An 18,979-nucleotide genomic window follows, 5' to 3' on the forward strand; every position below is an offset into this window, starting at 1 on the left:
AAAATTGACTATATGTATACACCAAAATTGACTATCCATATCTATATTATTATTATTATTATAACAAAAACCATGTTTTCTATCAAGAGAAATTGTTGGTAATAAAAAAAGGTTTTGATTTAACAATTGACTTCAGATGGGCCAGCTTTCTTTAAAAGACGATGGCCGAAAATTTGTTTTAAAGGATAAATGTAGATGGGCTTATGGAATTGGTATTTGTGTTAAGTTAAAGAGAACTTGGCCTTGGGTTCAATGTATAAATTATGTTGGGTTTAGAATTTAATTTAATGTTAATGGGCTTGGGTAAACATGGGTTTGGACTTGGAACTAGGTCATTGAGTTAAACGTCATGAGGGTGGTTCAATGGTTTAATAAAGGGTTCAAATTAATGGGTGGTTCAAAGTGGTCACCTGGTTCAAACAGTTCAAAGAGATAAGGAGTCAACATGAATTTGGTTAATTACTAAGTCTAGGTTCATCCCTTGTATTTTGTTGGGTGTAAGGGGACAAAGTAAACAAAATTCACGTGAGTCCCTGTGATCTTTAAATCTCAGCCAAGTTGGTAAAAGTTCTCAGTAATTACGATATTGCCACCCGATTTTCTTATGTTACTGTACTTCTTCTTCCCCGTATTTTTTTTATTAATTTTTTTTTCGAGCAACAGGGATTTCGAGCAGATTAGAAATTTTCGAGCAGCAAGATGGATTTCCAAGGAATTACTAGGATTTCGAGCAGGTTTCAGCTGGGAATACAACAAGTTCTCATTCACAAAAAAAAAAAAAAAAAAAAAAAAAAAAAAAAAAAAGGATGAACACCAAAAATTGATTTTTCAAAGCAAGCACTTTTAAGTGATGATGTAAACATGAAAAATGCTTAGAATCATCTCATGAATACTCGAAACATCAGATTGGCCGAAAACATCCAAAATCGTTCCAATTAAAATTTTCACCTTTTCAGCAACAAAACCATAGATCTGAAAATTCATGAATTTGATGTTGTTTTAATTCGATTTGTAGTTTCAGATAGCTCAATAAAACATCAACGAACACAAATCCATGCTCAATTTGATCTCAAGATCACTAAAATGGTCTATGGACCAAAATGGGTTACGTTTTTGATGAACAAAAAGGAACTCATATCTGAACTGATTTTGAGATGTTGTTGATGATTCAATGATCACTGTAGGTTCGTTTAACGTAGTCGAAAACAGATTTGTTCTCAGTTTTGGATGAGAATCATCAATTGATGATTTGGTATCTTAATTTGAAGACAGTTGCAGATTTGAAAACAGTTTTCTGTGTTTTCTTTTTTTTTTTTTTTTTAAATTTACATTTAATTCTCTAGATCTGAAAATAGATATGCAAATAATATGAAATCAAATATGAAAATGTCTTGTGTTTGATTTTATGGTTTTAAGAAACAAAATCTGACTTTTGTTTTCAAGAAAAAAACATCAGACGAAAATCTTTGAAAATTTTTAACAATTATAAGAACAATAGGTAAGCTGTCTAGATCCAAACAAAACTGGGTAAACACCTTGCGACAAGGATCTACTACACCAGTGTATAGTCCCACTCTGATACCAATTGTTAGTCCACAATTAGGGTGTTCGATCTGTTCTTGATAGTGTTAGTGGGTTTTGAGAGTGTTTCTTGTAGTGAGATGCTAGTGAGAGAAAGTAAAGAGATATTAATGACTAGCTTCATTACAATGGTGGGGAGCTTGCTTTATATAGTAGCAAACTCTCAAGTTACAAACACATGGTAAATACTAAGTTACCGTGGTAAATAGCCTAATCTAGACTATTACAATAATAAGAGTAAAACGCACACGCCGCTAGATTGATACAAGACAATAACCACACGACATTAAATATTACAATAAATATTGTCAACATGTTGCATGTATGTTAAAACAGGGGTACTTATTATATATACGTTAAAGTTTAGTTACCAGGGTGCTCAATTTCGTAGAATATTTTGATAAACGTTTAGGATGAAACAACTGAAATCTTGTGGTCCACCTTTATATACAGATTATGCGCAACATTAAAACTATGAACTCACCAACCTTTGTGTTGACACATTTAAGCATGTTTATTCTCAAGTTCCTAGAAGTCTTCCGCTGTTTGCTTATACGTTATACAAGCTATGTGCATGGAGTCATACATGCTTTATTCGAGAAAACTTTGCATTCACAAAATCATCACCATGTATCTTATTTTGACTGCATTGTCAACGGTGTTATTATTATAAACTATTATTTACGGTGATGGTCTATATGTAGAAATCATCAGATGTCAAAAACCTTGGAATTAAATATTCATTTATGGTGTACCTTTTCAAAAGAATGCAATGTTTACAAAACGTATCATGTAGAGGTCAAAACCTCACTATGAAATCATTGAATGATGTATTGGTCCAAATGGATTTGGACGGGTCATCACATTGGCAAAAGTGTATGAAAAATTGTAGGGAAAAAGAAGGGGAAAAAGTCTTTATCGTTTTTTTTTTTTTTTTTGTTGAAGAAAATTAGTTAAAAAAAGGGGCCAACGTCCTTATGCAGTCCTTTGGTAAAATTTGTAGGAGAGAATGAGAGGGACAATTAAATTTTTTTTTTTTTACTATAGATGAATAGTGCAGTATTACTTGTGGGGACAACTTCCCTCTGCACAACATACAAGTCATTAAAGCGTAAAATGTGTCGTTATCGGTGAATAGTAGTCAATTTTGTGGATCGGTATGTAGAGTAATGTTCAATTATTTCGTTTTATTTTTGCTAAGAAAAAAAAAAAAGTTTTGTTGGTAATGAAGGAAACCGAACTTCATACAAATTACACATATGAAAAAAGTTAACCACGCGACCGTTAAAAACGAAGTTTCAAATTGTCACGCTACGTGGGGCACAACGATTAGAAACGCTACGATGGTTCCACAAGGAAGACGATGACTCACCCGGTGCCACCACACCTGTAATAACAAATTCCATTTCCCAACAAACACACCAAAACAAACGCCTATACATACGTTCACACTCTGTATCTATCCATCCAAACCCTAACTCACACAAACCACACAATAATTTGCTGAAATTAATCAATCATGGTGAATAAACGAGTTCCTGATTGGCTCAATAGCCCTATGTGGTCTTCTCCTACAGTCACCACATCTCCGCAGTCAAATTCACAATCTCCACCGCCTCCGGCGTCGTCGTACGACGATTGCAACGGTAGTTATCCTTCTAAATCGTCATCTGTTAGTTCTTCTAATTCTTCTGTTAATGAATCTCGGTTTCCGTTGCCGTCGACTGCAAGGACGGAAGTTAGGGTTTCGTCGATTTGTAGCGGCAGTAGTGATTATGAAATTAGCTCTTCTGCTGAAGATTTTTCACGGCAAACGCAGTTATTACAAGAGGTTAGTCGTTGTGAGTTTATGTAATTAGAAGAGTTATGTGCTTTTGATTTGTGGAATTTGAATAATGAATGCTGTAATCAAGTAAATAGCAATTGCTAGGTTTTGGTTAGATGAGTGCCTGTTCATGTTGAATGCTTCAATCAAATAAGAAAATAGAAAAATTAGAAATAAGGATCGTTAACAGACGCAATGTTTGTTTTGATAAATTTACATGTTTCTTGTGTTTGATGTAGCTCTCGAGGAAGATTATAAACATTGGGGAATTGCGGCAGCTTGCTTCATTAGGTATTCCGGATACGTCTGGCATCCGTTCAACTGTATGGAAGGTTTGTAGAAACTTACTATTTTGTGCTTGGCTATCGAAATCAACCATCGAATATGTAAAATGTTAGTTAAAAAGAGATACTCTGTCAGGCATTATCATATTATCCGTTATCCACCGTATTCATGATTGTATTGTGGTCGATGTAGGTTGGATTACTGGTAGTGTATATGTGATAGGCATTACATCATTGTTTTCATTTATGCTTACGAACTTGTGGTTCTTCAATATATACAGTTGTTACTGGGATATCTTCCAATTGATAAGGGGCTTTGGTCATCAGAATTGGCTAAGAATAGGTCTCAGTACAAGTGTTTTAAAGAGGACCTTTTGAGGAATCCAGTAAGTTTTTTGTTCATTTACATCACATATCGATCTTTAATCCATTTACGATATCGTATGTTGTAATATTTGAAGGCACACTGAACGTAAGATATATTTATATCAAGTTATATGATTATTGTTTGATCGATTATTGAGCTTGAACGACTTGCTACTGCTTTATATGTTTCCAAAGTTGCATGTGTTTGTACCACTTTCTGGATTCTAATTGTTTTTGTGCTAGTCAGTCAGAAATCACAAGGAAGTTGGAAGATTCTGTATCTGCTAAAAATGGTGATCACACAAATCAGTCCAGATGTTTACTAGCAAGGTCAAAAATAACTCACGGAGAGCATCCTTTGAGCCTAGGGAAGACTAGTATTTGGAACCAATTCTTTCAGGTATGATTTCAAATTATAAAGTACGATTTATGTTTCCTAGTTTTTACCTTCTAGTCCATTGCTGAAATCTATTTTCAGATAGGCATACATGTGTTTTTAACCTACAAGGCTTACGTTTATCCTATAAGATTTTGAATTTATAAGTTTAGTTTGAAGTATTATAGTTTGATTTGCATTCCTTACACGAATATTATCTGTGTATTTGTGTTTACGAACATATTCTTTCTGTAAATGTAATATAATTGTGTACAGATCAGATACACAATATCAAAACAGATGAACAATTTCTGGACCCTTGTTTAAATTTATACCATTTACCCAGTTTCTTAGGCGCCGTTATACACATATTTAGATCTGGTAGAACAAGATGAACTTGCATCTATCGACACAAATCCCCTGTTGAATTTGGTTGGATCACTTTATTTTAAAGCCACTTTCTTCATATACATGCATGCTTTTGTTTTGATTTATTATGCTTTTAAAGCTATTAATTTTTCTATTTGTAGGATTCTGAGATCATTGAACAGATAGAGCGTGATGTGATACGCACTCATCCAGACATACATTTTTTCTCGGGTGACTCTGCTTTTGCAAAAGCTAATCAGGTACCATATTGTACTTGTCCTGATTGATTTTTTCACTCCTTTTCAATACACACCTTACATATATTTAACAATTGAAATGATGCAATCATGAGGTATACGGGCTTTAACTCCAACAAATGGTTGCTTTCAGGACTCTTTAAGAAATATACTGATCATATTTGCAAAGCTGAACCCAGGGATAAAATATGTACAGGGGATGAATGAAATTTTGGCCCCCTTGTTCTACGTGTTCAAAAATGACCCCAATGACGATTATGCGGTAAGTAAATAACGCTATTGCTAATACTTATATGAAACATTGAAACGTCAGTTTGAATGGTAATTAAACATTGATTGTCATTACAACAACAACAACAACAGTACCCAATACCACTTGAGTGGTGTATGGGGGAGGTGAGATGTAGACAATCCTTCCTTTATCCGAGAATAACAACAAGTCATTTCTCCACCCAGAAAAGTAGAGGAAGTCATCCCTCTCTTTATTCGGCGGATAAAGAGATTGCTTCCGAGTGGACCTCCGGCCTTAAAAAAAAAAAAAAAAAAAAAAAAAAAAATAAATAAATAAATAAATAAATAAATAAATAAATAAATAAATACATAAAAATTGAGACGCCATGAAAATGGTAGAAAAGGTGGAATTGCCTGGCTATTTTTTTACCGATGTTATATACTTATATTATATCTGATATCTGATTTGAACTTGTACAGGCTAATGCAGAAGCAGATGCATTCTTCTGCTTTTCGGAGTTATTAAGTGATTTTCGAGATAATTTCTGTCAACAACTTGATAATAGTATTGTTGGCATCCGTTCGACAATTTCAAGGCTGTCACAGCTTTTAAAACAACACGACGAAGAGTTATGGCGTCATCTTGAGATCACAACAAAAGTAAGTAAAAAATCTCAATGGCCAAGTTTAAGGATCTTTTTCAGTTGGCATCTGCAACCTTTTTTACATCCTAATCTCGATCACATAATATCTATATCTGACAAATATGCCCTTGTACTTACAGGTCAACCCTCAGTTCTATGCATTTAGATGGATTACACTCTTATTGACTCAGGAATTTATCTTCGATGATTGTCTTCAGATATGGGATATGATTTTAAGCAGTTCTGAGGGTCCTCAAGTGAGTCAACCACCTCTTTATTGTCCATTTTTGGTTTTGATAAGAGGAGACAAAACTGATGGGTTGGATAATGGGTCTGGGTCGAATACTGAAATTTGTCATCTTTAATTATGTTAAGGGCAAAACAAGTAGGGGTGGGTCCAACATTTTGTCCATCTTTTTAACTTTTCTGTGATTTAGGAGGTTTGAACATTTGACTGCATTTTGGACGAAGTTAAAAGTGTTCCGTTCAACGTTAATCACCTAATATGAATCGACTCGCTATCTATTGTACTAACGTTACTATATGGTTTGCAGGAGACTCTGCTTCGGGTTTGCTGTGCAATGCTGATACTTGTTCGGAGGCGTTTACTCGCTGGTGATTTTACAGCTAATCTAAAGCTACTCCAAAGTTATCCAGCGACAAATGTTAGTCATTTGCTCTATGTTGCCAACAAGCTGCATTCTCATTCAACTCAATGATTACGTAGTGCTTTTTTTATACTTTTTCTTTGTTGTATTTTATACAAGTATTGTTTTCTCTGTTTTATTTTGTGTAAATTTACAGCATGTAATGTCAGTTAGCGTAAGCATGCAGGAAATAGTTTGTCTTGTCTACTTTGTTCACCATAATTTAATACCCAGCTTCAGCAGCTCTAAAATCTAATACATTTGTAGAATGTTGCAATCTCGTGACCCTTTCGCTTTCATAGATTTTAAAAAAATAAGGACCACTATTCCCATTAGCAACAACAAATGAGCACATGCAATTTTACATAAGAGAACAAATATTTTATATTTATAAACTTAGGTAATATATAGACTCTAAACTAGAAAAAGAATCATGATGATGACTGGTTAGCTATCCTCTGCGTTCACATTGGAGTTGTTTGTCACTTCATGTTCATTATCAGATGGACATCTATCGGCAGGATTTGATGCCGATGTTTGACAGAAGCACTCAGACCAAGAATTCGTGTAAAAAGACTCGGGTGTCACCCGCCTATGGGGCCCACCAAAGCTTGTAGTCAGCATCACGCGTCTAACTGCCTCTTCGAACCCAGCAAGGCGTCCTTTTTCCCGGTCTATAAAGATTGGAGCAAGACCTTTCCTGTCGGGTCGAATTGCAGTGCGGAACCCGTGGTAGAGACGATGGCCTAGAAGGTTATTGGCAAAGTTGCTGGGTCCATCATATGTTGGCATAAAAATGTCTGATAAGAGACAAACCATGTAATCAACTGCAGAACCAATCAGACCCTGAGTGTTGTCTTTTAACTCATCAGATGCGTCTACAGTACTGTGATTTTCGAGCAGTGGAAACATGGATCTGAATGGCTTCATGAACCGCTCGCCACCAAATAATTCACCAGCTGCCAAGTATATTCGAGTGGAATTGTCAAACCCCATTGCGCATAAGATCAAACCCACCTGTAAAATACAAAAAGGATCATGTGAACTTCACTTTAAAAACATATTCTTGGGCCTTGGATGCTGGTGACAAGTTTAACCTACTACCTAGAAATGAGTCAATTTAGGATCTATATAACTCTTACGGGTCAAATGGGTTAACATTAAAACCTCGATGGCTCGATTAAATCAATAAAATGGGTGAAATGAGTTAAAAATGGCACTCAGTATCACTTATTAAGTTAATATGATTATAATCGATTAGTTATAGATTCATGATATAGATACAAATTTGTTGTGGCTATACCAATCCTTGGCCCGATTTGACCTGTACTGAAAATTCCATCTGACCTGAACCCGTTTCCAACTCATTTTGACACCTCTGGTTAGCTTAGTAATGTAAAACTGGTTATGACAAGCATGATGCATCTTTAATTATTAATATGCTTTATATAATAAGAAATAAGACGTTACCTCTTCGGGAGTTAATGGACATTTTCCGATAGCCCTCCTTTCACTATAAATAAGCTTTTTCTCGGCAAAGTTTTCCTTTCGATACTTCTTCAAAATCTGTTGCTCTTCAGGGGAGAATATATCAAAGCACCTGCAAAAAGTCACAAACATCGAGATACAAGGATCATTGCCATAAATATGTTGCGAATAAAAAAGATAAATATACAAACTGGGGGTGGCTAGATGAGTGGGTCCGGTACTAGGTAAAATAACTTTCGGGTTAAAACCATCTTTACTGGCCAAAACCCCCCAAGATTGAGCAGGGTTGACATACAAACACTTTTTGTCATTTTTTAAATTTTATATATAACATATATATCACTCCATATATAGTTGATAATTAATGCGATAATATGATTACAAACACAAATATATTCAATAATAATCTAAAGGGATAATTTAGATTTTATTGAAAATATAAATATCGAGGGAAAACAATGGGAGGATAAAGTTTTTTTTTTCTTTTCTAATATGCATAGCATCACCTACCTGTCAGGTAAAAATTTGAAGCTACCTGCTGCTAGAAATGCCCATAATTAAAATAACATCTTTAAATAAAATGATTAGATTGCAACATACATTAAACCTAACATAACCCAAATATACTCATTCATAAGTGAAAATTGCCACCTTAAATAGAATGTAAGGTAACTTACCCTGCAAAAGATAACATATCCATTTCAAACCGGAGATGTATTGACATGAAATGGCCTTGTGCACGAAGTTTATTAACTATCTTGTGACTTAGCTCCATGATATGTGGCTTAAATACAAGGGCATGGTAATTTACCCTGCACCTTAGCCGTTGATATTCAGGGTTATCAATCTCTTCTGCCAGTCTATGAGAGAAAGGGGTGAGATAAATAGCACCATGCTCCTTCATTTTTTCCAAAGCATGCGTCGTATACCAAACTATAGGGGCATCTCTAGGAGGACGGAGCTACAAAAAGGAAACAAAATGATGAAATTTGGTGTTCACTTACTATTGTAAAAACATTAAGTGCATGCTAACTGTAATTTAACATCTACAAACATTTAAACTCTCTGTAATTTCATCTCTCTTAATTGATACAAATTTACAAGATACAACGAGGATATTTATAGACCCGAGATACAAGACCTTACTGCCCAATAAATGCAGCAACCCAACTAACTACATTAATTGCACCGTCCCAACTAACTACATTAATTGCACCGACTACCTACTAACATTAAATGTGTATACGTATGTCTTATGTATTGTAACACTCCCCCTCAAGCTGGAGCATAGATAATGATCATGCCCAGCTTGTCACAAAACTGACGGATACAATTTCTAGGTAATGCTTTGGTTAATAAGTCAGCCAACTGTTCATTACTTTTGATATGAGGTGTTTGAATAATTCCTTCTTCTAACTTTTCTCGAGTAAAATGACAGTCAACTTCAATATGTTTGGTCCTTTCATGGAAAACGGGGTTGCTTGCAATATGAATGGCTGCTTTGTTATCACACCACAGATTCATTGGTTCGGACTGAGCAAAACCAATCTCGCTAAGAAGGTTACGAACCCAAATAAGTTCACAAGTTGTATGGGCCATGGCTCGATACTCAGATTCCGCACTTGAACGAGATACCACATTTTGTTTCTTACTTTTCCAAGATACAAGATTTCCTCCAACAAAGACACAATAACCAGTTGTAGACCGTTTAGTTGCAGGATCACCATTATAATCAGCATCAGAAAATCCCTCAATAGCGTGATGACCATGATTCTGGTATAAAAGACCACGACCAGGTGTACCTTTTAAGTACTTTAAGATATGAGTGACAGCATCCCAATGTGAGGTTCTCGGAGATGACAAGAACTGACTAACAACACTCACCGGGAAAGCAATATCAGGACGGGTGAGTGTAAGATAATTTAGCTTGCCAACAATCCTTCTATATTTTTCTGGGTTCATAAGAAGTTCTCCTTCGTCAGTTTTTAACTTTATACTAGGTATCATTGGTGTTTCACAAGTTTTTGCATTAATCATCCCAGAATCACTGAGCACATCAAGGCAATACTTTCTCTGAGATAAGAAAATACCTCTTTTATTTCGAGAGACTTCAATACCGAGAAAATATTTCAAAGGACCAAGGTCCTTCGTTTGAAATTGAGTACTTAAGAATGTTTTTAACTTGTGAATTCCTTCTTTATCACTCCCAGTAATTACAATGTCATCCACATAAACAACAAGCAAGATGTACCCAGAGTTTGATGAAGCGAAGAATACGGAGTGATCATATGCACTTCTTCTTAGGCCAAAGTTTCTAACTACCGCATTGAATTTTCCGAACCAGGCACGAGGAGATTGCTTCAAACCGTAAATTGCTTTTCGTAATTTGCATACTTTACCATACTCCCCCTGAGCAACAAACCCAGGTGGTTGCTCCATATAGACTTCTTCTTGCAAATCTCCATGTAAAAAAAGCATTTTTCACATCAAGTTGGTGAAGTGTCCATTGATATGTAGCAGCTAAAGAAATGAATAATCTGATAGATGTGAGTTTAGCAACAGGAGAAAAGGTCTCAGAATAATCCACCCCATATGTTTGAGCATATCCCTTAGCAACTAAACGAGCTTTCAACCGTGCCAAAGAACCATCAGGATTAACCTTTACCGTGAAGACCCACTTCAACCGTTGCTTTTGCCGAAACAGGTAATGACACGTGTCTCTTATCATCAGCCTCCAAATGGGTCATTGATTCTGGTGCCTCGGATCATATGATAGGTAATAACCATCTTTACTCTGACTTCAATACACACTCATCGTATGTCACAATTGCAAATGGTACCACCTCCCCTGTTCTTGGTTCCGGCACTATCAACCTAACCCCATCTATATCTTTATCATCCGTTTTGTGTCTGCCCAATTTCTCATTTAACCTACTATCCGTCAGCAAACTTACTCGTGACTTAAATTGTGTAGCCTTACTGTTTCCTGACTCTTGTATCTTTCAAGATCTCTCGACGAAACAGATTATTGGTAAAGGACGGGTATCTGATGGACTTTACATACTTGAAACTACAACAAAAATTCCCCGGTCATTAGTTTGCTCAAAGTCATCCTCTCCAAGTAGTAGGTTTCACAGATTCACCATTTGCAATAGTTGAAGATGCAGCATGTGCTGAGAGATTATTCCTCATATTTTGAGTTTGCAATTTCTTGCAAAATCGTTTAGTATGTCCAAGTTCATGACAATAAAAACACTCCACACCAGAATTAGTGGGTTCTTCCGTTGTTCTATCAGTATGGCCTCCTCTTGAACTTCCTCGATAACTTCCTCGATAGCCTCCACGAGACCTCCCTCCTCCTCTAAATCCTCCACGACTGACAAGAGACAAGAGCAATGTTGTGCTCAGAAACTTGAGGTGTTTTAACATCCTCGTAACGGAGGACACGAGCAAATGTTTCTTGAAGAGAGAGAATTGTAGACTCGTTCAAAAACTGGGACTTAATAGCATCATGTTCTGGTCGTAAACCAGTTAGAAAGCTCATGACCGCTACTTGCTCACGTTGTGTCTGCATAGTCTTAATATCAGCACTCAAAGGCATCACAGAGTTAAACTCCTCATATGTTTTCTTAAATTCCATAACATAAGCCATTAAAGATCGATCGTGTTGTTCACCGCGATGAAAAGATTTGCACACATTAAATATTCTAGAGATATTGCTCTTTCCAGAATATAGAAAATCGAGATACTCCATAAGCTCTTTTACATACTCACAATGATTTACCAACGAAGTAACCGATGATTCAATGGAATTCATAATTTGAAGAAAGAGTCTGGCGTCATTTTGTAGCCACAGATCCCGTGTATCATCTTTAGGAGGTTCGGAAGTAAGATGAGAAGCTTTTCCCATGCTCCTAAGATATACACGGATTGTCTTACTCCATTCAAAAAAGTTAGACCCATTAAATTTATTGTCGGTCAAACGGGCTGCAATAGGAATAGTCTCGCTTAAATTACCATCTATTTTCTTTTCATCGCTCATTTTTTTTTCCTGAAATAAAATTAAATTAAAATATAGCTTAAAATAAATATTAAAAGATACTGATAAATATACTTTAAGCTATTTGGTAAATAAATAAATATCTATTTCCACTTAGTAGTGGATATAAACCGTACACACTTAGTAGTGGAATATATTAAGAGAGATATTCACCAAAAAGAGAGAATCCAGACAGAAAGAGAGAACCCTCCAGACAGAAAGAGAGAATCACCAAAAAGAAAAGAAAAACCGACAGAGAGAATCACGAGCAATCAGAGAAATATTCCGGACAGATGATCGGAATCACGAGACTGATGATCGGAAAAGAGAACCGGCGGTGGAGAGTTATCCACGCGCCCTCACGCGCCGGCGAGTGGGCGGCGACTGGCGGCGTGTGGGATGGCTTACGGCGGCCGGAAGTTTTTCGTATTTTTCAGATATACAATTCGGGACCTTCTGGGACGTTTGGCGGGGGTGGTGAGATCTGAAAGTGACTTCGAAATGGTTCAATTTGGAGACATAAGTGATATCGACAATGGGTGGTTATGGTGGTGGTGGTGACTTACAGACCAGACTCAAACACTCATAGGTACGCTCTGATACCATGTAATTTAACATCTACAAACATCTAAACTCTGTAATTTCATCTCTCTTAATTGATACAAATTTACAAGATACAACGAGGATATTTATAGACCCGAGATACAAGACCTTACTGCCCAATAAATGCAGCAACCCAACTAACTACATTAATTGCACCGTCCCAACTAACTACATTAATTGCAACGACTACCTACTAACATTAAATGTGTATACGTATGTCTTATGTATTGTAACACTAACCATTAAAAAAATAATAGTGGATGTTGTATAAAGAGCAAAAAAAGGAATAGGTTGTGTTAGCCTGAACAGTTTATGTCCCTTTTTTTTATAACTAATTTGTGTTCAATATGATCAGGAAAAAAGGATTACTGTTTTGAATAAAGCACTCAACTAAGTTGTATGTAGTAACACACACAGGGATCCTTACAACCCGTGTGATCCAATTTTGTTATTTGATCTATCAAACATAACCCAAATCAACCTACTTGAAAGTTAGTGGTTTAAAATTGCCCTCTTGGAATATGATGATGTTCACCTTTTAAAGTCTGAAACATACCTGAAGTGCTTTTATCTTCTTTGTCTTTCCATTCTTCTTTATTTCTGGAATGCGTTCTACAATGCGTACATCGTTTTGAAGTGTCTTGATAAAATGTTGAACATCATAAAGACCCTGGAAACCGCTGTGCATGAGCAAGCAAGAGTGATGGAAATGTTTATGTGAATGATAAAAGATGAAGTGAAATATGATGTTTAAATGATCATAAAATCATCAAGAATTATGAATTGCACACATCGTCCACTTCATTCAAAATGTAAAGAACAAAGATTCCAGCTTTATAAATTCAGGCCACATAAAACTGAAATATGACTATCATTCCAAGCAAACAGTAGTTTCTACTATTCCCTTATAAACATATGCAAAAATAAGTATGTATTACATATAACCTAATACAAGAATGAAAGCAAATGATATTTAAATTACTCAGTTAACTTATGAGTTGATTTCTCAATTAACTATTTAAGTATTACTAACCTTTTTCTATAAATATCTAGGATAACTAGACAAAAGTCTTGCTTATTTATTAACCTAAAATTGCAAAAAATGCCATCTTTTAAACCAACTATAGGTAACAGAATATCATCAAATATCCTTTAGTTTGCATAAAGGTACCTGTCATCGTGCCAATAGGAATTTGCATCCAATTCTGGCAGCACAAGTGTAGCATTCATGATCCGTGCAGCAAGAACCGCATTACATATCTACAAAAGGTGCAATTTTTCATTAGTTTCATGACAGCTTAGGCATGCACACAACAACAAACAATACCACAATCTTAAAAAATTGATAAATCACTGAAACTAAAAGAAAGATGGTTTATCTTTTTAACACTGAAGATATGTAAGATACTTACAGCTGTCCTCTGCTGATTCAGACCCCCATTACACCGTACACGCAGATACCCATTGCTCTCACTAGGAGGAGCTACAATTATCAGGGAAAAAGAAACAAAAATCAGTCTAAAATGTTATTAAGATACAAGAACAGTAAAGAAGAATCTGCAAATAGATCAAAATAATTGAAAGTACATACGAGGCCAGTCAGATCTTGGAACAGATGATGGTCTCCAACCACCAGAATCAGCAGAATCCCAAAGTTTCTGCACATCAACCTGCTTAAAAGTAAAACAAAGTCTATAACTTTCTTCACCAAGACACGTAAACAAAACTTTAAATTAGATAAAAATGGTACCACATGCAAAAACTAGGCCCCTTATGACTTTTTAATCAAACTAACAACCATATTTCATGGTTTAAACATGACTTTCAGTATTTCACTAGTTCTTCTAGATTTTTCTTCATGTGCATTGATCTCGTGATAATCTTAAATGAGAATTTGGTATGACATATGTTGACCTATAGACAGTAAAGAAGCCCCATAACCTTATTACTTGATGGATCTTAACAAGTTTGACTCCTAAAGTTTTACTTGTATTAATCCGTTAACATCAAGTAAAATTGCATTAAGAGACCGTTCACTCGCTTAAATGCCTCAAAAGCAAATTCACAAATCAATTTCTTTTATAATTAATCAACTCCAATTGTCATAATAAAATATAAAATGAAATCAAAACTACATGAAAATGTATCATCCCCACGGACATATAAACATATTCGACTCGGTAACTATCATGCATATTGCACTTAACAAGTAAATAGCCTAAATAACATCTGAATCTACTAATACCAATTACTAATAACAATAAAATTTTGATTCACAGTCTAACCAAATCCTCCAACAATCATATATTTTCAACATTTGTACTGGAAATTAAGCAAATTAACACATTAAGCAAACCTAGTAATATTCAGAACAAAATCATCATCAAATTAAAGAAGTCACCTCAGATGGCAAGTCTGATAATGCTGATGATGAACTACTACTACTACTGCTGATGCTAGGGTTAAATAAGTAAATAAAATATAGAGTTGGAGCAATGAGTAAAATAGCTGCAATTGCAAGTCTTCCAAACAGTCCTTTAACTTGTTTCAGCTGATGATGTCGGTTATGATGTACTGCAGGTCTGTAAATACACAATGAGTTAAGATCTTAAACCCTATAATACGTCCAAATTGATAAACATATGGATCAGTGCGAGTAATATTGTGTTGATTAATGATTACCTCTTCATTGACAGCAACTGATGGAGTTGATTAATACAGAAATCGAAGTTTGAATTTAGTCGTTAAAACTGAGATAGCGGATCTGATTATTGATGATGAGATGTAAGTTTCAGGGAATTAGTAGGATTCGATGATGATAGATCAGAGGTTAGAGAAATAAGTGTGTGAACTTGGTGGCGGAAATATAAGACTTGAAACTTAAGGGCCTTAAATAAATTAAAAAGTATGATTAATTTATTCCATTTCAGCACATACTTTTTTTTTTTTTTAAAGAAAAAAAGAAAATGTACATTACAACAGTATATTGTCACAACCCAATAAGTTTGTGGCCCAACCCACTAAGATTATGACCCAATTAAGGGTTTTAACCCAAGAATTTCATGGAAGGCCCAAGAACATCATGGAAGCTCCCTAGAACTTTCCCATGAGTTCTTCCATGGAATGGTATGGAATGTTCATGGAAATATCTATCTCCATGTATATACTTGAAGTTTCTAGTACTTAGATCCTAACCATTGATTTAGATTAATCTTAGCCATCCATTTTGTGTTAGGAGTAGTATAAATAGGGGTGGTCTCATTTGGCACACCACACCTCAAATCTCAAACATTCTCTCTTGTAAAGCATTCTCAAGCAATATAAGTATTTTCTTCAATTCCACTTGTTCTATAATATTTTCTCTTTTGGTTACTTGAATCGTTATAAGGTCCGAGAAAGGCTGACTTAGTAGAGACTAAGTGCCGCACGTGAGCTTATCGAGATAAGTCCGTGACATTTGGTATCAAGAGCAAGGTCGATTCAAGGAGATGGCAACCGAGACCGAGAAGAATGTGAGCGCAACAAGTGGTGTGATGGGTGATGAGACTCGTGGTCGGGTAGAGACTCGACAAGGAGCCAAGAAGAACCGAGGTATGTCCAAAGACTTTGTCGCAAACTTGGACAAGAGGATCATGGATGTAGAGACATCCATGGACGACGTGAAAGCAAAGGTCGAAGACGTCCACCAACATTTGGATGGTTTGGACGGGGACTTTGACGAATTGAAAGATGATTGCAAAAGTGCAATCAACGTGCTAGACGTTGACATGCGACGTGAGATCCATGACTTAAGGGGTATGCTCATGGGTGAGATTACGAAGTTGCGAGGCGAAATGGAGGGGGAGGTCTCCACTATTCACCAACGCCTCGTGGATTTACAAACCAACATGAACTCTTGTTTGAGATTCATGGCTAGTGGGGGTGGCAACACTGGATGCAATGCTCTGAAGGTGGACGTTCCCAAGCCGTCACCGTTCGTGGGGAAGCGGGAAGCCCGAGCGGTTGATGATTTTATATGGGAGATGGAACAATACTTGGAGGGAGTCAACGTAGTGGATGATGCAATGAAGATCAAGACGGCAACCCGTTACCTGAAGGATACCGCAGCGTTATGGTGGCGTCGTCGATATGGAGATATCGAGAAAGGTACGGTTACTATTGATACTTGGGATGATTTCCTTACTGAACTTAAGAATCAATTCTACCCCAAGAATGCTCAAAAGGATGCGATGAGTCGTCTACGTAAATTACATCATTCCGGGACGATTCGGGAGTATATTAAAGAATTCACGAACCTTAGCCTGGAGGTCCCAGATATTCCCGATGATATTCTTCTCTTCTATTTTCTCGATGGTTTGCAACATTGGGCTAAAACGGAGTTGGAGAGACGAGGAGTCCAAGACCTTGCCACCGCAATTGCTCAAGCGGAGGCACTAGTCGACCATGCTAATAGGAAAGATTCGTTCAAGTCAAAAGATAAGAAGGTGAGCCATGAGAAAGGTGGGGGAGATAAGCCCGCCCAATCAAGGAATGATAATACACGTAAGCCACCAACCGGGAATAACAAGAGCATAAAAACTTCTTACAAGAATGATGGATGTTTCATATGTGATGGACCACATAGAGCCCGAGATTGTCCGAAGAAAGCTAGCCTTCATGCTATGGAAGCTCAAAAGGCGGGTTGTCAGGATGAGGAGCGGTGCATAGGATCAATGCATATCCTCAACGCAATCAAGGCCAAGACGGAGATACCCAAGGTAGTGGCTAAAGGACTCCAATTCGTAGATATTAACATTTGTGGAGATCGGGTACGAGCTTTGGTGGATACGGGAGCAACTCATAACTTTATCTCCACCGATGAAGCCAAAAGGCTAGGACTTAAGGAAACAAAAGAGAGTGGCATGATGAAGACGGTGAACACGAGTGCCAGACCGATTAGTGGGGTGGCTAAAGACGTATATGTGAAGATTGGAGAATGGGAAGGAATGATTGATCTCTCAGTCGTGCCTATGGATGACTTCAAGTTAGTACTTGGGATGGAGTTCCTAGATAAGGTACGCGGTTTCCCTATGCCGTTTGCTAATTCACTGTGTATCTTGGATGGTGAGAAGACTTGTATGGTGTCAACCGAACGTGGAAGCAAGAGTGCATCCAAGCCACTTTCGGCCATGCAATTCAAGAAGGGGTACAACAAGAATGAGACATGCTATTTAGCGGTAGCAAAGCAAGAGACGGTCGAAGATAAGGGAAAACTAGAGGTACCCAAGGAAATTGAGAAAGTCCTTGATGAGTTCAAGGATGTCATGCCCAAGGAGTTACCAAAGAAGTTACCACCTAGGAGGGAGGTTGACCATGTGATCGAGTTGGAGCCGGGATCAAAACCACCTTCCAAAGCCCCATACCGAATGCCACCACCCGAGTTGGAGGAGTTGCGAAGACAACTTAAGGAGTTGCTGGATGCGGGATACATCCGACCGTCAAAATCCCCGTATGGTGCTCCGGTGCTATTTCAAAGAAAGAAGGATGGGTCCTTGCGGATGTGTATAGATTACCGGGCACTCAACAAGGTAACTATTAAGAACAAATACCCAATCCCACTTATTGCTGATTTGTTCGATCAACTTGGGAAGGCGAGATACTTCTCCAAGTTAGACTTGAGATCGGGATATTATCAAGTCCGAATTGCCGAAGGAGATGAGGCTAAAACCACATGCGTGACGAGGTATGGCGCTTATGAATTCCTAGTCATGCCCTTTGGTTTAACCAATGCCCCTGCCACATTTTGTACTTTGATGAACAAATTATTCCACCCGTTCCTCGACAAGTTTGTCGTGGTGTACTTGGATGACATAGTCGTGTATAGCGACACCATGGAAGATCATGTGAGGCACTTGAAGCAAGTATTTCAAGTACTAAGGGACAACGAGTTGTATGTGAAGCTAGAGAAATGTTCATTCGGATTAGAGGAGGTGGATTTTCTTGGACATAGAATTAAAAATGGGAAGTTACTTATGGATGGGGCTAAGGTCAAGGCAATTCAAGAGTGGGAGGCACCAACGAAGGTGACTGATTTACGATCTTTCCTTGGTTTAGTAAACTACTATCGTCGTTTTATCAAGGGATACTCGGCGAAAGCGGCTCCATTGACAGAATTGTTAAAGAAGAATAAAGCTTGGTTGTGGGATGAGAAATGTCAAGCAGCATTCGAGGAGTTAAAAGGAGCTGTCATGGAAGAACCGGTGTTGAGACTTCCGGATGTGACCATTCCG

General features: G+C 37.0%; 2 protein-coding genes across 2 annotated transcripts; one reads left to right on the forward strand and one right to left on the reverse strand.

Annotated features, from left to right (window-relative positions):
* The first annotated feature begins 3,008 nt into the window (after positions 1–3,008).
* Positions 3,009–6,794, forward strand: LOC139862361 (uncharacterized). Its single transcript, XM_071850955.1, has 9 exons — positions 3,009–3,412; positions 3,646–3,738; positions 3,972–4,076; positions 4,304–4,456; positions 4,963–5,061; positions 5,192–5,320; positions 5,770–5,949; positions 6,074–6,190; positions 6,488–6,794. Exons 1-9 carry the CDS (start codon positions 3,101–3,103, stop codon positions 6,650–6,652), a joined length of 1,353 nt encoding a protein of 450 aa, XP_071707056.1. The 5' UTR covers positions 3,009–3,100; the 3' UTR covers positions 6,653–6,794.
* A 228-nt stretch (positions 6,795–7,022) lies between these two features.
* On the reverse strand, positions 7,023–15,510 carry LOC139862805 (O-fucosyltransferase 1-like). Its single transcript, XM_071851437.1, has 9 exons — positions 15,393–15,510; positions 15,112–15,292; positions 14,302–14,380; positions 14,123–14,193; positions 13,882–13,970; positions 13,267–13,390; positions 8,746–9,029; positions 8,051–8,180; positions 7,023–7,597 (listed from the first exon to the last, which is right to left on the reverse strand). The coding sequence occupies exons 1-9, from the start codon at positions 15,398–15,400 to the stop codon at positions 7,028–7,030; spliced, it is 1,536 nt and encodes a 511-aa protein (XP_071707538.1). The 5' UTR covers positions 15,401–15,510; the 3' UTR covers positions 7,023–7,027.
* Between the last annotated feature and the right edge of the window lie 3,469 nt (positions 15,511–18,979).

The sequence above is a fragment of the Rutidosis leptorrhynchoides genome, chromosome 8 (genome assembly GCF_046630445.1).
Source record: "Rutidosis leptorrhynchoides isolate AG116_Rl617_1_P2 chromosome 8, CSIRO_AGI_Rlap_v1, whole genome shotgun sequence".
In the NCBI taxonomy this organism is placed as follows: Eukaryota; Viridiplantae; Streptophyta; class Magnoliopsida; order Asterales; family Asteraceae; genus Rutidosis; species Rutidosis leptorrhynchoides.